Here is a 16,465-nt window from a genome sequence, read left to right on the forward strand (position 1 = left end):
AGAATTTGAGGGGAAAGTGAGCCAGAGCCTGTGTTTCAACAGATAAAGATGTGTGTGCATCAGTATGTAGAGGCTTCAGTATTAAGGTCTGCTCTAAAGAACTTTGGTGTAAAGGCCAGCAAGGTAGAGCAGTGGCCCAAGTAGGAGAGGATAGCAGATGATTTTTCACTGAAGTCAAGACAATAAAATGCATTGACTGTTTATAGTAACACTTTTCTTTCTCACTGGGGACAGAAACTAGTTAGGCTTAGTTTGGGGATATTTTGTTATTTTTTTTGTTTTTAAAATTTCAATCACTGATGTTTTCACATGGTTATAAACGTTTTCTGGTCGTGGGCATAAGACATCCCTCATTCTTGCCTTCCCTCCCTGCACAACAAATATCCTGTATCCATCCACAAATGAAGGTACCTTTGTGGGAGCTGTGGGATCCAGCATCATACCCTAAGGGACCCAGAAGGAGCCTTGCCCACTGTGCATTAGGCAATAGGCAGGCAGACCTTGGTACTGGCTGTGGATCCTGAAGTGATCTGTGAACTGGTTCCAGCCCCTCTTGACTGCAGTCTGGGAGCCCCCGGAGAACACTGAGCCAGACTATCCCCTACAGATGAGAGAGCCTTCTTGGAAGTCCAGGTTTCCAGAGGAGATGATATAGCATTACATCGGAGCAAAAACAACAATACCAGCACAAGTTTGGACACGCTGGAGAGGGTGAGAGGAGCAGTTTGACCTCACCTGTGTCACCCCTTCCACATGGCAGCACAGCTTAGTGCCAGGAGTGCCCTTTCTTAGTCCGTGATTCAGAAATGAAGGAGAGATAAAGACTTTCCCAGACACAAAGGCTGAGGGAGTTCATCACCACTAGTTCTGCCATAAAAGAAATGCTGGAAGGAGTTCTTCAAGCTGAAATAAAAGGGCGCCTATTAGTAACATGAAAACGTATGAAAATATACAACACACTGGTAAAGGTAAGCGTATAATCAAATTAAGAATAATACTCTAAAATAGTGGTATAAGGTTGAAGGATAAGAGTATTAAAAAAAACTATGGCTACAATAATTTGTTCATGAATTTACAATGTAGAAAGAGGTACATTATACATCAAAACCCATAAAAGGTAGGGGGGGAGTAAAAGGGTAGAGTTTTTATATATGATTAAAGTTAAGTTGTTATCAGCATAAAATACATTGTTGTATCTATAAGATATTTTATGTAAGCCTCATGGTAACCACAAAACAAAAACCTAAAGTAGATACACAAAAGGTAAAAGAAGGGACTCAAAGCACACCACTATAGAAAACCATGTTTACTAAGGAAGACAGTGAGAGAGGAAGAAAGGAACAAGGGAACTGCAAAAATAGCCAGAAAACTGTAAGATGGAATTAGTAATATCTTACCTATCAATAATCATGCTAAATGTAAATGGATTTGATTGGAGAATCAAAAGGCATAGATTGGTTGGATGGATTTAAAAAAACAAACAAACAGAAAAATAATATATGGTGCCTACCAGCGTCTCACTCCAGTTTTGAGGTCACACATGGGCTCAAAGTGAAGAGATGGAAAAGATATTCCATGCAAGTGGAAACCACAGAGTACAGGGGTACCTATACTGATGTCAGACAAAATAGATGTTAAGCCAGAAATGGTAACTAGAGACAGAGAAGGTCATTATATAATGATAAATGATTCAATTCATCAAGAAGATATAACAATCATAGATATATATGCACCCAACATTGGAGCACCTAAATGTATTAAGAAATACTAAAAGGTCTGGAAGGAGAAATAGACAATAATAAAATAATCTTCAGGAACATCAATACCCCACCTTCAACAATGGATAATCATCGGGACAGAATATCAACAAGGAAACATTGGACTTGAGCCGTACTTTAGACCCAGTGGACCTAACAGACATATTCAGAACATTCTATCCGAAAATAGCAGAATACACATTATTCTCAAGCACACACAGAACATTCTCCAGGATAGACCATATGGTAGGTCACACAACAACTTTTAACAAATTTAAGAAAATTAAAATCATACCAAGTATATTTTTTGACCACAGTGGTATAACACTATAAATCAGTAACAGGAGGAAATTCAAAAATTCACAAATGTGGGCTTCTCTGGTGGCGCAGTGGTTGAGAGTCTGCCTGCCAATGCAGGGGACAGGGGTTCGAGCCCTGGTCTGGGAGGATCCCACATGACGCGGAGCAACTGGGCCCGTGAGCCACAAGTACTGAGCCTGCGCGTCTGGAGCCTGTGCTCCACAACAAGAGAGGCCGCGATAATGAGAGGCCCACGCACCGCGATGAAGAGTGGCCCCCGCTTGCCGCAACTGGAGAGAGCCCTCGCGCAGAGACGAGGACCCAACACAGCCAAAAATAAATAAATAAATAAATAATCCCAAAGTTTAAAAAAAAAAAATTCACAAATGTTTGGAAATTAAACAACACAGTCCTGAACAACCAATGGGTCAAAAAAAGAAATTAAAAAAAAAGAAAGAAAATAAAACAACTGAAAAGAAATCAAAAAGGAAATTTAAAAATATCTTGAAACAAACAAAAATGAAAACACACCATACCAAAATCTACGAGATGCTGCAAAACCAATTCTAAGAGGGAAGTTAACAGTGATAAATGCCTATATTAAGAAAAAAGATCTCAAACAACCTAATTTTGTATCTCAGGGAACTAGAAAAAGAAGAACAAACTAAGCCCAACGATAGCAGAAGGAAGGAAATAACAAAGATCAGAGTAGAAATAAATGAAATAGAGACCAGAAAAACAATAGAAAAAGGTAAATGAAATTAAGGGCTGGTTTTTTGAAAAGATAAACCAAATGGACAAACCTTTAGCTAGACTAGGGGAAAAAGAAGGTTCAAGTGAATTAAAATTAATAATGAAAGAGGAGACATTACACCTTATACCACAGAAATGCAAAGGATTGTAAGAGACTATGATGGATGTTTATATGCCAATATAACCTCGAAGAAATGGATAAATTCCTAGAAACATACAATCTATGAAGACTGAATCATGAAACAGAAAATCTGAACAGACCAATAACAAATAAGGAGATTGAATCAGAAATCAAAAACTTCCCAGCAAAGCGAAGTCCAGGACCAAGTTGGCTTCACTGGTGAATTCCATCAAACGTTTAAAAAAGAATTAACACTAATCCTTCTCAAACGCTTACAAAACGTCAAAGAGGAAGCAAAACTCTCAAACTCATTTTACAAGGCCAGCATTACCCTGATACCAAAGGCAGATAAGGACATTACAAGAAAAGATAACTATAGGCCAGTATCCTTGATGAATATAGATGCAAAAATTTTCAACCAAATATTAGCAAACTGACATTAACAGCACATTAAATGGGTCATACACCATGATCAAGTGGAGTTTATGCATAGAATTCAACATATGCAAATCAATTAATGAGGTACACCACTTAATAGAATGAAAGATAAAAATCATACAATCATCTTAGTAGATGCAGAAAAACCATTTGACAAAGTACAGCATCCTTTCATGAGAAAAACTCTCAGCAAATTGGGTATAGAAGGAACATACCGTAACATAATAAAGGCCATATATGGCAAGCCCACAGCTAATGTCATACTCAAAAAGCAAAAAGTTGAAAGCTTTTCCTTTAAGATCAGATATTAGACAGGGGTGCCCACCATTACCACTCCTATTCAACATAGTAGTGGAAGTCCTAGCCAGAGCAATCAGGCAAGAGAAAGAAATAAAAGGTACCCAGTCAGAAAGGAAGAAGTAAAATTGTTTGTTTGCAGATAGGATCTTATATGATATGATCTCCACCAAAAAAAAAAACCTGTTGAAACTAATCAACAAATTTATTAAAGTTGCATGATGCAAAATCAGCACATAAATCAGTTGAATTTATATATAGTAACAATGAAATATATGAAAAAGAAATAAAATAGCCCCATACACAATAGCATCAAAAACAATACAATACTTAGGAATAAATTTAACCAAGGAGGAGAAAGATCTGTACATTGAAAACTACAAGACTTAGATGAAAGAAATTGAAAAAGATGCAAATAAATAGAAAGATATCCTGCATTGATAGATTGGAAGAATTAATATTGTTAAAATGTCCATATTACCCAAAGCCATCTATGGATCCAATGCAATCCCTATCAAAATTTCAATGGTATTTTTCACAGAAATAGAAAAAAGATCCTGAAATTTTAGTGGAACCACAAAACAACCCAAATAGCCAAAGCAGTCCTGAGAGAGAAGAACAAAGCTGAAAGCATCACACTTCCTGATTTAAAACTATATTACAAAGATACAATAATCAAAACAGGGTGGGTACTGGCATTAAAATAGACACATAGACCAATGGAACAGAATTGTGAGCCTGGTAATAACCCCCTTGTGGACAACCAACCAGTATTTGGCAAGGAAGTGGAGAATATTCAGTGGGGGAAGTACAATCTCTTCAGTAAGTGGTGTTGGAAAAACTGGATAACCACATACAGAAGAATGAAATTGGACCCTTGTCTAACAACACTTAACTAAAATTAACTCAAATAGATTAAAGACTTAAACATAAGACCGGAAACCATACAACTCCTACATGAAAACAGCTCCTTGACATTGGTCTTGGTAATGATTTTTCAGATATGACACCAAAAGCACAAGCAACAAAAGCAAAAATTAATAAGTAGGACTATATCAAGCTAAGAAAAAGCTTCTGCACAGCAAAAGAAACAATAAATAAAATGAAAAAGCAGCCTACAAAGTGGGAGAAAATATTTGCAAATCATATATCTGATAAGGGATTGATATCTAAAATATGTAATGAACTCACACAATTCAATAACAAAACATAATTACTATTACTTTTTTGTGGTGAGAACATTTAAGATTTACTCTCATAGAAACTTTCAACTGTGTAATGCATTATTGTTGATGGTAGTCACCATGCTGTATGTTAGATCCCCAGAACTTATTCATCTTCTTACTGGCAGATTATCCCCTTTGACCTAACCCCTCCAAGCCTTGGTAAACGCCACAGTCTACTCTGTTTCTATGACTTTGGCTGTTTTAGATTTCACATATAAGTGATATTATATAATATTTGTCTTTATCTGACTTACTTCACTTAGCATAAGGCCCTCAAGGTCCATCCACGTTGTTACAAATGGCCCAATTTTCTTCTTTTTCCATTGAGTGTGTGTGTGTGTGTGTGTGTGTGTGTGTGATATCTTTTTTCATTCATTTGTTAATGGACACTTAGGTCATTTCCATATGTTGGCTATTATGAATAATGCTGCAGTGAACATGATAATACAGGTATCTCTTCAAGATAGTGATTTCATTTCCTTCAAATATATACCAGCAGTGGGATTTCTGGATCATACGGTAGTTTTATTTTTAATTTTTTTGAGGAACCTCCATACTGTTTTCCATAGTGGCTGCACCAGTTTACATTTCCACCAACAGTGCAGGAGGGTTCCCTTTCTCCACATCCTCACCAATACTTGTCTCTTGTCTTTTTGATGAGCCATTCTAATAGTTGTCAGGTGATATCTCATTGTGGTTTTGATTTGCATTTTCTGATGATAAGTGATGTTGAGCATCTTTTCATATGCTTTTTTGGCCATTTGTATGTCTTTGGAAAAATGTCTATGCAGATTCTCTGCCCATTTGTTAATTGTTTGTTTTTTTGCTATTTATTAGGTGTGGGAGTTATTTTTATATTCTTGATAGTAACACCTAATCAGATATATGATCTGTAAATATTTTTCTCCAGTTCCCATAGGTTGCTTTTGCACTCTGTTGATTGTGTCCTTTGATGCACAAAGTTTTTAAGTTTGATGTACTCCCATTTATCTATTTTTGTTTTGGTTGCCTGTGCTTTTGGTGTCATATCTAAGAAAAAATTGCCAAATCAAACATCATGAAGTTTTTCCCCCTGTGTTTTCTTTTAGAGTTTTATAGTTTGGGGTTTTAGGTTTAGGTCTTTAATCTGTTTTGAATTAATTTTTGTGTATGGTATAAGATCAGAGCCCACCCTTATTCTTTTGCAGGTGGGTATCCAGTTTTCCCAACACTGTTTTTGAAGAGACTGTTCTTTCCTCTTTCAGTGGTCTTGGCATCCTTATCAAAGATCATTTGACTATACACACAAGGGTATTGAAAGGTGTATATTGAAGAAGTCTCCCTTTCACCCTTGTCCATCATTCCCCCTTACCCCCTGTCCCCCAACAAATGTAGTTACTAGTATTAGTTTTGGGAGTTTTTGTGTTTTGTGGGGGTGAGGGAGGCTAGGTAATCTATTCACATGGTTCATATAACAATAAAATGTACCAAGCTATCCACTGAAAAAATTTGTTTCCACATCTATCCTACTTCCCTCCTCCTTAGGTATGCCCTCCTCTATAGGGAAGTGTTTTTATTAGTTCCTTTTATAGTTTTCCAGTGTACATGAATCTATAGTGTTATCCTTCCCCTTTCTTTACACAAAAGGTAGCTAATATGCTGTGTACTCCTTCGGTAGTACCTTTTTTCCCCTCAAACTGGCAACATTTCCTGAAACTATCTTCATAGCATGAACTTTCTTATTCTTTTTTATAGATGCAGAATATTTTATAGATGCAGAATATTGTGTAATTGTACCATTTTTAATCAATGCCAACCAATTAACTCTTTTGCAGTTATTAAAAACAATGCTGCAGTGAATAACTTGGAATGTGTTATTTCATAACTGGTCAAGTGTATTTATAGGATGAGATTTCAATATTGATGTCTGTAGAGCTTGTACTAATTTATACTCCTACCGGCAGTATGAAATAGTACACAGTTTCATAGTAGGGATATGTTTTGGGTTTTTTTGTTTGTTTTTAATTTTGATCTTCATGGTTTTGTAGCTTGAGGCCAGGGAAGAAATGTTCATGTATCATTTTTATTAGCAGTAGTGGTAATATTAGAGCATTTAACAACAGGAACTAAGCAGCAGAGAGACAAATAATGATTTGTATAAAGAACACATAAAACGACAGGTAACACTAACCTTCTTGCCTTTCTTTCTACAGAGTTCCTGTGAACAAATTTCTATCTAAACATGTTTTCGGTTGCTTTTGGTGCCTAGAAATTTGAATATGCATATAGGAATCGTAAAATTGAGAACTGCCACTGTCAGTCATTACAGGTTTATGTTATTTTAATGTTTTAGAAACACATGCAAGATTTTACCGATTCATTAAAGGTATTGTTAGGAGCCCATGCTATTTTTTTTAATATGTATTGGGGAAATGGCTTGCCGTATTGTAAGTGTCTTGCATTAGTTGACTAAAATTTGTGATCTCATCACACCCAAAGCTCTTCCTTCTGAGATGCCCTAGCGATTCCCTTTATTTGAATTTTATATGTTCCCATAACAACTTTGTAAAGCTTCTTTTGCCCTTAGAAGTTTGACAACAGAGTTTTTTTCCTCCAACAGATACAGAATTATACTTTTTCCCATTCAAATGACAAGACTTGCTTTATTTTAGTTCAAGAGAATTGGTTATAGATACTGTAAAACAAACCACTTCCCATTCTCCTTACCCCAAAGCATTCTGAGGCATAAAACTGAATGGCGGTGGTAGCTAACGGACCCGTTTCAGTATGCACATGTCTATGCACGTGCACAGATGTGCAGTGGTTCCTCTTGATAGTGGATCCTGTCTATGTGGTAATACTACTCTGTATTTCTCACAGTTGTTCCATTTCTAGCCCACAATCAAAAAGCAGGATGGTTTGATGGCAACAGTGGAACTGTCATCTTCAGCATAAGGTTTGAGAATGACCATTGTGAAGGTAGCAGATTAAACTACACTCTAATGTCACTTAGAGAAGAGTTTATTAGTATATTATTTAGATGTGCTATATGTGTTCTCTTGGCCATTCATTAAAACTATCTCATTAACTGAGTAATAATTAATTCCTCCTCTATTCTCAGTTTCCAGTAGCACTTGCCAGAAGCTTAAATCACCAAAGTGTTTTTCACTAAAATATTTTTTTTTCTTATAGCAAAAGGGTTACAAAGAAGAAAAGAGAAATGTTATATGCTGTTGAAAATAATGTAATAGGTTTGGATGCTACTTTTTTTTGTAGATATTAAAAACATTTTTTTTTAATTGAATGAAAGATTCTTTAAATTCTGTAGTGCTTTGCAATTTCCAAAAGTTTTCCTGCCATAACAAAATACCACAGACTGGGTGACTTAAACAACAGAAATTTACCTCCTCATAGTTCTGGAGACTGGGAGTCCAGGATCAAGCTGCCAATAAGGTTGGTTTCTGGTGAGACCTCTCTTCCCAGCTTATAGATGACCACCTTCTCACTGTGTCCACACATGGCATTTTCTCTGTGCATGCACACCACTGGTGTCTTTTTATAAGGACACCAGTCCTATTGGATTAGGGCTCTCTTATGATCTCATTTAAATTATTTACCTCCTTGAAGGATCTATCTCCAAATACAACCACATTAAGGGTTCAGTCTTCAAAATGTAAATTTTGGGGGAACACAATTCAGTCCACAGTAGTAATCCATAATGTCCAACAATGAGCAAAGAGGTATCCTAGGAGAGATATCCTAGGAGTAGTACTTTGATAGAGACTTAGAACAGGCAACTGAAACATTTGTTGTCTAAAACTGGGGGAGGTAAAGGCATGAAGGGCTGGCTTACACGTCTTCACAAGCGTGTGCTCGCACTCAGCGTGGGGTAAGGACACCCCATGTGGGTATGACCAAGGGAGGGTCTTCAACAGATAGATTCCTTCACTTTTCAGAAGAATCTGGGGAAGAGGAGGTGGGAGAAGATGCTGGTATGACTATACGGTTTCCCCCACAACACCTCAACTTCCTTTTATTCCTACCTGATTCAGTGGTTCCAGGACCAGGGCTGCAGTTGCAGGGGCCAGAAGCAGGGGTGATTCCTAAGCAAGAAACCTTAACTGTACTTTTAAACTTTTATGTCAGGATTCCTAAAGGCCTAATGTGATAGATTGTGCGTTCACCCTGTCTGGCAAACTTGGGGTTGACAGTGAATACAGCTGTATTACCTAGTGGTTGAGATAGACCACTAGTTCAATACCTATGGAATGATACCCTATGTAAATGGGAGTGGGCTGAAGGGGAAGCATTTGCTAGATGGTATTGCTGCTGGCAATCTGGACCAGCACAGTAGCCAAACCTATTGTCCCTTCCTGTCCCTTCCAAAGGTGGAAAAGTTAAAATTCAATGAGAAATGGAGAGAAGCTCCCAAGACTGAACCAGGAGAAATAGAAGATATGAACAGACCAAGTAATGAAATTGAATAAGTAATTTAAAAACTCCCAGAAAACCGAAGTCCAGAACCAGATGGCTTTACAGGTGAATTCTATGAAACATTTAGAGAAGAGTTAATACCTATCCTTCTCAAACTATTCCAAAAATTGCAGAGGAAGGAACACTTCCAAAGTCGTCCTGTGAGGGCACCATCACCCTGAAACCAAAACCAGACAAAGATATCACAAAAAAAGAAAATTACAGACCAATACCACTGATGAACACAGATACAAAAATCCTCAACAAAATACTAGCCAGTCGAATCCAGCAATACATTAAAGGATCATACACCATGATCAAAAGGGATTTGTCTCAGGGATGCAAGGATTTTTCAGTATCTACAAATCAGTCAGTGTGATACACCAGATTAACAAATTGAAGAATAAAAACCATATGATCATCTCAGTAGATGCCAAAAAAGATTTTGATAAAATTCAGTATCCATTTATGGTAAAAACTCTCCAGAAAGTGGACATAGAGTGAACGAACATACCTCAACATAATAAAGACCAAGTATGACAAACCCACAGCTAACATCATACTCAACGGTGAAAAGCTGAAAGCATTCCCTCTGAGATCAGGAACAAGACAAGGATGTCCTTCTCGCCACTTTTATTCAACATAGTTTTGGAAGTCTTAGCCACAGCAATCAGAGAAGAAAAAGAAATAAAAGGAATCCAAACTGAAAAGGAAGTAAAACTGTCACTGTTTGTGTTTTTTTTTTTTTTGGCTGCGTTGGGTCTTCGTTGCTGCGCTCAGGCTTTCTCTAGTTACGGCAAGTGGGGGCTACTCTTGGTTGCGGTGCACGGGTGTCTCATTGCAGTGGCTTCTCTTGTTGCAGAGCATGGGCTCTAGGCACATGGGCTTCAGTAGTTGTGGCACACGGGCTCAGTAGTTGTGACTCGTGGGTTCTAGAGCACGGGCTCAGTAGTTGTGGTGCACAGGATTAGTTGCTCCACGGCATGTGGGATCTTCCCAGACCAGGGATCGAACCCATGTCCCCTGCATTGGCAGGCGGATTCTTAACCACTATGCCACCAGGGAAGTCCCAAAACTGTCACTGTCTGCAGATGACATGATACTGTACATAGAAAGTCCTAAAGGCTACCCGAGAACTACTAGAGCTCAGTAATGAATTTGGTAAAGTATCAGGATACAAAATTAATATACAGAAATCTGTTGCATTTCTGTACACTAACAACAAAGTATCAGAAAGAGAGATTAAGGAAATAATCCTATTTACCATCACATCAAAAAGAATGGATGCTACTTTTAATGTTTTTAGTTTGATACTGAGTGAATTGGTTAAAGTTTTAAGGTTGGTAGGATCATGCAGAGCAAGCATGGACTGATAAGAAACAATAGGATCTGGAGACCAAGGCTTCAGAACATATAAAATAGCAGACAGTTGGCAGTGTCAAGCGTATGCTGTTCTGGAAACAGTGAGGGTTGGGCCAGGGATGATGGCCCTAGGATAACCGTGAGTTCTGCTGGTGTGTGGGATGAAGTCAGGCCATATAAATTATGTGAATTGTTGTAGGTAGGTAGGTAGGTGGAATCTTCAGGTTTAGTGGGAAAGATCAGTAAATGCCCAAGTTAGGTGACATTAAATTAAGAATATTATTCACAGGACAAGCCTGGGTAACCAAAGACATTTAAAATATCACTCGTGCCCCAGAGTGCCTTACAGTGACTGAGCCAGTCATCTGGTGTGTCTGGGTGCCTGGGGTGTATTAACCAGCAAGAGTCCTGCCAAATTGCCTGTCAGTTAATACAGCAGAACATTTGAAGATTCATACTGTTCATATAAATAGAGAAAAGGCAGGCCTTACAGTAAACTAATTTACTCCTGATGTTGCCAGATACTGCCCTCCATATTTAGTGCTGCTCCACATAATTGCCAAAACCTTTCCAAAGAAAGCTTAATGTGAAGGGGTAAACATTAGATACCAATACCGAAAGATTTTACTGAGGAGGAGAGGTTGTTCAGGTAGAAAGTAGAACATATGTGAGGGTTGGAACTATTTAAAAATATGTATATGACTTTCTACAATGAAAGTTCCCTTGAACATTTCATCTTTCTCCACTTTTCATTTAGACTAGTTTTTTTGTAATTGGTGAGGGTCCCCAGGTTCATTTGTTTGAATAACAGCTGTGTTATGGTTTTCACAATACGATCATCCCTGTGTATCCTTGGGGGACTGGTTCCAGGAGACCCGCTGATACCAACATCTGTCTATACTCAGGTCCCCTGTATAAAATGATGTAGGATGAATACAGTTGAGTTTCACAGCCCTGGATATGGGAAGGTCGACGGTACAGTTGTAGTAGTTGACTACTTTTCCTGCCCTCTTAACCGCCTTTGATCACTAGTAAAGAGTACACAATGAATTTAGAGCCCAAACTTGACTTTGGATAAAGTTTACTAATGCCCTTACTTCTAAATTTAAGTAATTGATTATTTTTAAAAAGTCACCAGGTTTGTTTTTTTGTAAGTCCATTTTTCTGATTAATGAGGCAGAGTCTAGGGTAACTTATACAGTCATGATATAGAAAAGTTATGTTCTCTCTGTTGTGTTTGTTACCACTAGAGATTTTTTTCCCCCATGCAAAGTATAGGGAGGCCAGTAATCTCTTTCTTTGATTCAGATTTTAAAATTGTAAAAGAAACTTGGTGCAAAATCATTACAGACCTATGTTTGGAAGTGAAAATATTTTATGACTAGGAAAAAGAGGTTTATATTCACTTGTCTTTTGTTCAGTAGCTATTGTGTATTTATCTTTGAATTTCCAATTTGCTGTCATAAACATTTTTAAGTTTATATGCTATTTGCCAAATTTTCACTAAAATGAATTTCTCAATATTTGGGAACTTTAAATACAAAGAATCTCTGTATGCTTTTCTTATGTTCATTCTTTAAAAAGCAAATCCAACCACTGAAAAAAAGTTTTTCCTTATTTCTTTATGTATAAAAACTTCTGAAATAATTTTTTTATGTAAACTTCTTGTGAGGTCAGGAACTATTAGGATCATATTTCAGATGTAGAAAGGACCTTGGTAATTAATCATGATGGTTTATTAAAATCTATAATCCTATTAAAAATTTCACACTAGGTTTTGAAGTACTATTATGAAGTAATATTATAAGGACTAGATATCTCTTAAAAATGTAAGTTTAATCTTTAGTTTGTATTTTTTCAAATACTAATTTTAGTTTTTTTCATTGACTTTTGATTAATTACAAATTCAGTTACAAATTAATCATTTATGTTCTTTATCAGTGCATTCTTTTTTAACTAATAATATTTGTTAGAGCAGTTGTAGTTTTATAGACAAATTGAGTGGGCGGTGCAGAGAGTTCTTCCTGTGTCCTCCCTCTTCCTACAGTTTCTGCTTTTATTAACATATTGCATTAGTGTGGCACATTCGTTACAGATTATGAGCCAATATTGATACATTATTATTAACTGAAGACCATAGTATATATGGTTCACTGCTTGTGTTGTATATTCTGTGGGTTTTGACAATGTATAATGACATGTATCCACCATTTTCCTCAAACTCAGAGGTTGCTTCCTCAGCCGTGTCCAGTCTACTAATCAGCCCAACAAAGACATTCTTCATTTTTCTTACCGTGTTTTTGATCTCTAGCATTTCTTTTTACTTTTTTCTTAGAATTTTCCATCTCTCTGTTTACATTGCCCATCTGTTCCTGCATGCTGTCTGCTTTATCCATTAGAGCTCTGAGCATATTTATCATAGTTGTTTTAAATTCCCAGTTCGATAAATCCAGCATCACTGCCATGTCTGGTTTGGATGCTTGCTCTGTCTCTTCAAGTTGTGTTCTTTGCCTTTTGGAATGCCTTGTAATTTTTTTCTTGGTAGCCAGACATGATGTACCCAGTGAAAGGAACTGCTGTAAACAGGCCTTTAGAGATGTGGCAGTGAGATGTGGGGAGGGAAGCCTTCTGTATTCCTATGATTAGGTCTCAGTTTGTTAGTGAGCCTATGGCTCTGGACTGTGAACTTGACAAATGTTTCTCGGGTTTCTTTCTCCCTCCCTAGGTGGGACAGGATGGCTGGAGTGGGCTGGAGTTGGGTGTTTCCCTTCCTTGGGTCAGTTAGGCTCTGGTTAACTAGTTTCTCCTGAGGGCAGGCCTTATTAAGAACAGACTGCTTTGGGTATTTCAGATTGTTTCATTTCTCCTCCCCCTACCAGAAGCCAGAGGGGATTCTTCTCTCATATTTACTGTGGAAACCTGGTCGAGCTCCTGGAGGAAATCTCACAATATTGTGGGGATCCCCCTATGACTGGGTCCCCCTGGAGTTTTTAACCCTCAGAGTTGTCCACGCTGAGATTTTCCTACCCTCGCACTGATTCGCATGCGGTTTCCACTTGTGAGTCTCTGTTTCAATCAGCTGCAGCTCCCTGTGTTCTCCTGTTGATCTCTCCAATCTTGGGGGCATTGCTTTGCTCTGTGTTCTCTGCAAGGGGCGCCAACTAACCCTTTTTATGGTATGTTGAAACATACATTTGAAATGAATCTTTTATTTCACCTTAGAAAAAAAAGGCTTTGAAAAAAATTACTATTAGAATATGGTTCATTGTAAAGACCTAGAAAATACCTAGAATTCCTAGCAGATTTTTACTTTAGAATATAGGGATCACAATACAATAAGAGCTAAATTACTGAGTCTTTACCCTTTACCACACACAGTTCTAGATGCTTACAAGCCATTAATTTATTTAATCCTCACAGCAATCTTGTTATGTAAGGTATTTTTATTATCCCCATTTTACAGATGAGGAAACCAAGAGTTAGAGAAATTACAAAACTTGCCCAAGGTTTTACAGACTAGCACGTGGCAGAGCTGGGATTTGACCACCATATTTCCTTGTGAGCTCACGCTTTAAAATAAGAGCTAGATTTGGAGGAAAGGATACTTTGTAAATGATTAGTTGATTTTTTTTAAAGTTTTTAAGTCATTGATTATACTAATAGTACCCCCTCCCCCCCTTTGGAGGAGTGGGTATATTTGTGAAATCAAAGAAAGTATTTCTTTTTCAGTTTTAAGAATTACTAATTTCACTGGTTTCTGGAAAGGAATTGAGGGTATAAAATAGTGTAACTTGATCCCCAAGTAAATTGCTTACATAGAATTCAGAGTTATGTATTCAGACTGACCAGCATTTAAGATTTCCTTGTTTAGTCTTTAGTTTTCCATTGAAGCAGCTTCCCCTCCTTACCCCGTTATGTCCTAAAGCCCTCTAATGTTTTACATAATACATTTAAGTGTGTGAATAATAACACCATGTACTTTATCTGATTTATGTAATCAAAAGGTTTTACAAATTTCAACACTGATAGTCTTATTACCAGAAAAGGAATAGATAGATGTTTAACTCTAAAACGCCCCCTTATAAAACAGAAGTGATTCAGCCTAGCGTACAGTAAGGCTACCTTCCTGCCTGTGCTTCCACTTTGTCACTCAAGTACAGACCACTTCCCCAGGAGAGTTTGTTTGGGTTTGTCTTGTTAGTTCTTGCCTTAAGGAAGTACACTTGGTTTTCTCCTTCATGGGTTAGATTAGGAAAAACCTCTTCTTTTTTAAGCAGTTTGAAACTATGGTAATAGAATGGGGCATTAATGGGTTTTCTTTGTAACCTCCAAACAGAGCAACATTTTGCAGATGTCGTACTTAGTGAAGAATTTCTCAACCTTGGCATTGAACAAGTGTGCAGCTTAATCTCAAGTGACAAACTTACCATTTCTTCAGAAGAGAAGGTAAGTGTATTTTTCTTTTTCCAGTGTACAGTGATATAGTATTTTTCCTTTCTTTCGCTTTGTTTTTTAACTTTGTGATCCTGTATGTGTAGTGACAGCCAGTGATCTTTGATCTGGAAGTTGAGAAACTCTGCTAGTTGACTTGTTGGTTGTGTAAATAACTGTGTTCTCATTCCTTAGGAGCTTCCCCAAATGGTTAGACACCAGAGTTTTGTGCTTGACCCCACAGCAAGAGCTTGCATACATTGAACTATCTGAAACAGAGGGCCTTTGGGGAACTGGGTTTCTTCTCACAGCTAGATACCTGGAAAAATTGTAATCTAAACATAATATTCTCAGACTTCCCTGGTGGCACAGTGGTTAAGAATCCGCCTGCCAATGCAGGGGACATGGGTTCAAGCCCTGGTCCAGGAAGATCCCACATGCCGTGGAGCAACTAAGCCCGTGCGCCACAACTACTGAGCCTGCGCTCAAGAGCCCATGAGCCAAAACTACTGAGCCCGTGTGCCACAACTACTGAAGCCTGCATGCCTAGAGCCCGTGCTCCTCAACAAGAGAAGCCACCGCAATGAGAAGCCCACGCACCGCAACAAAGAGTAGCCCCCGCTCAACACAACTAGAGAAAGGCTGCGTGCAACAACGAAGACCCAACGCAGCCAAAAATAAATAAATAAATTAATAAAAAGAAGCCACTTTAAAAATAAATAAATAAATAAACATAATATTCTCAAACCAAAGTAATTTCACCATCATGTGAGTTGGACAAAGTCACCCAGGTGACAAAGTTTAGCTAGTTCCAGACTGACCTCTTCCTTCAGATGTGCCCCTGCAGCTTACACCCCACCCTCCCCATGTGTCCTTCCCCCCTTCCAGAGCCCTGTGCAGCTGCTTTGTCTGGTTGTAGCCTGTCTCTCCGAAGTTGGGGTTGCCTTTTTCAGCCACCTGCACCTTTTGTATCGGTGGAGGGAGAAGCTTCTCAGTGGGTTTTATTCTTTGGGTAGGTTTTGTAGCTTGTGGGAATCGGGGCAAAAGCTTATGAACCTGCAGTGTTTGGAGGAAGTGAAACTTGAGTTTTTCCTTTGTGTGATTTGTTGTATAAACTTTGTTGTTCTTTTCCTCAAGGATATTCATACTGCTTGGGGGCAAAAAGACACATTTCTTATAATATTTACCAAATAAAAAAATATGTGAAAGTGGTTGTGAAATGTATAATCTTAACACCCCAGAAATATAGAGGAGAGGAAGACACTACTATTCATGTTTAATAGATGTGTGTTGAGTGCCTACTGTGTACCAGACACTGCCATGGAGTC

The 16,465-nt window shown here is 37.9% G+C and overlaps 1 protein-coding gene across 3 annotated transcripts in view; it reads left to right on the forward strand.

The window, feature by feature from the left end:
• Positions 1-16,465, forward strand: part of KLHL2 (kelch like family member 2) — a 127,931-nt gene that overhangs the window by 86,291 nt on the left and 25,175 nt on the right. For all 3 annotated transcript variants that reach the window (XM_061191570.1, XM_061191571.1, XM_061191572.1), the window contains one exon: positions 15,043-15,152. In XM_061191570.1, coding sequence (XP_061047553.1) covers positions 15,043-15,152 — 110 coding nt within the window. The remainder of the gene's footprint in view (positions 1-15,042; positions 15,153-16,465) is intronic.

Source organism: Eubalaena glacialis, chromosome 5 (assembly GCF_028564815.1).
Source record: "Eubalaena glacialis isolate mEubGla1 chromosome 5, mEubGla1.1.hap2.+ XY, whole genome shotgun sequence".
Lineage (NCBI taxonomy): Eukaryota > Metazoa > Chordata > Mammalia > Artiodactyla > Balaenidae > Eubalaena > Eubalaena glacialis.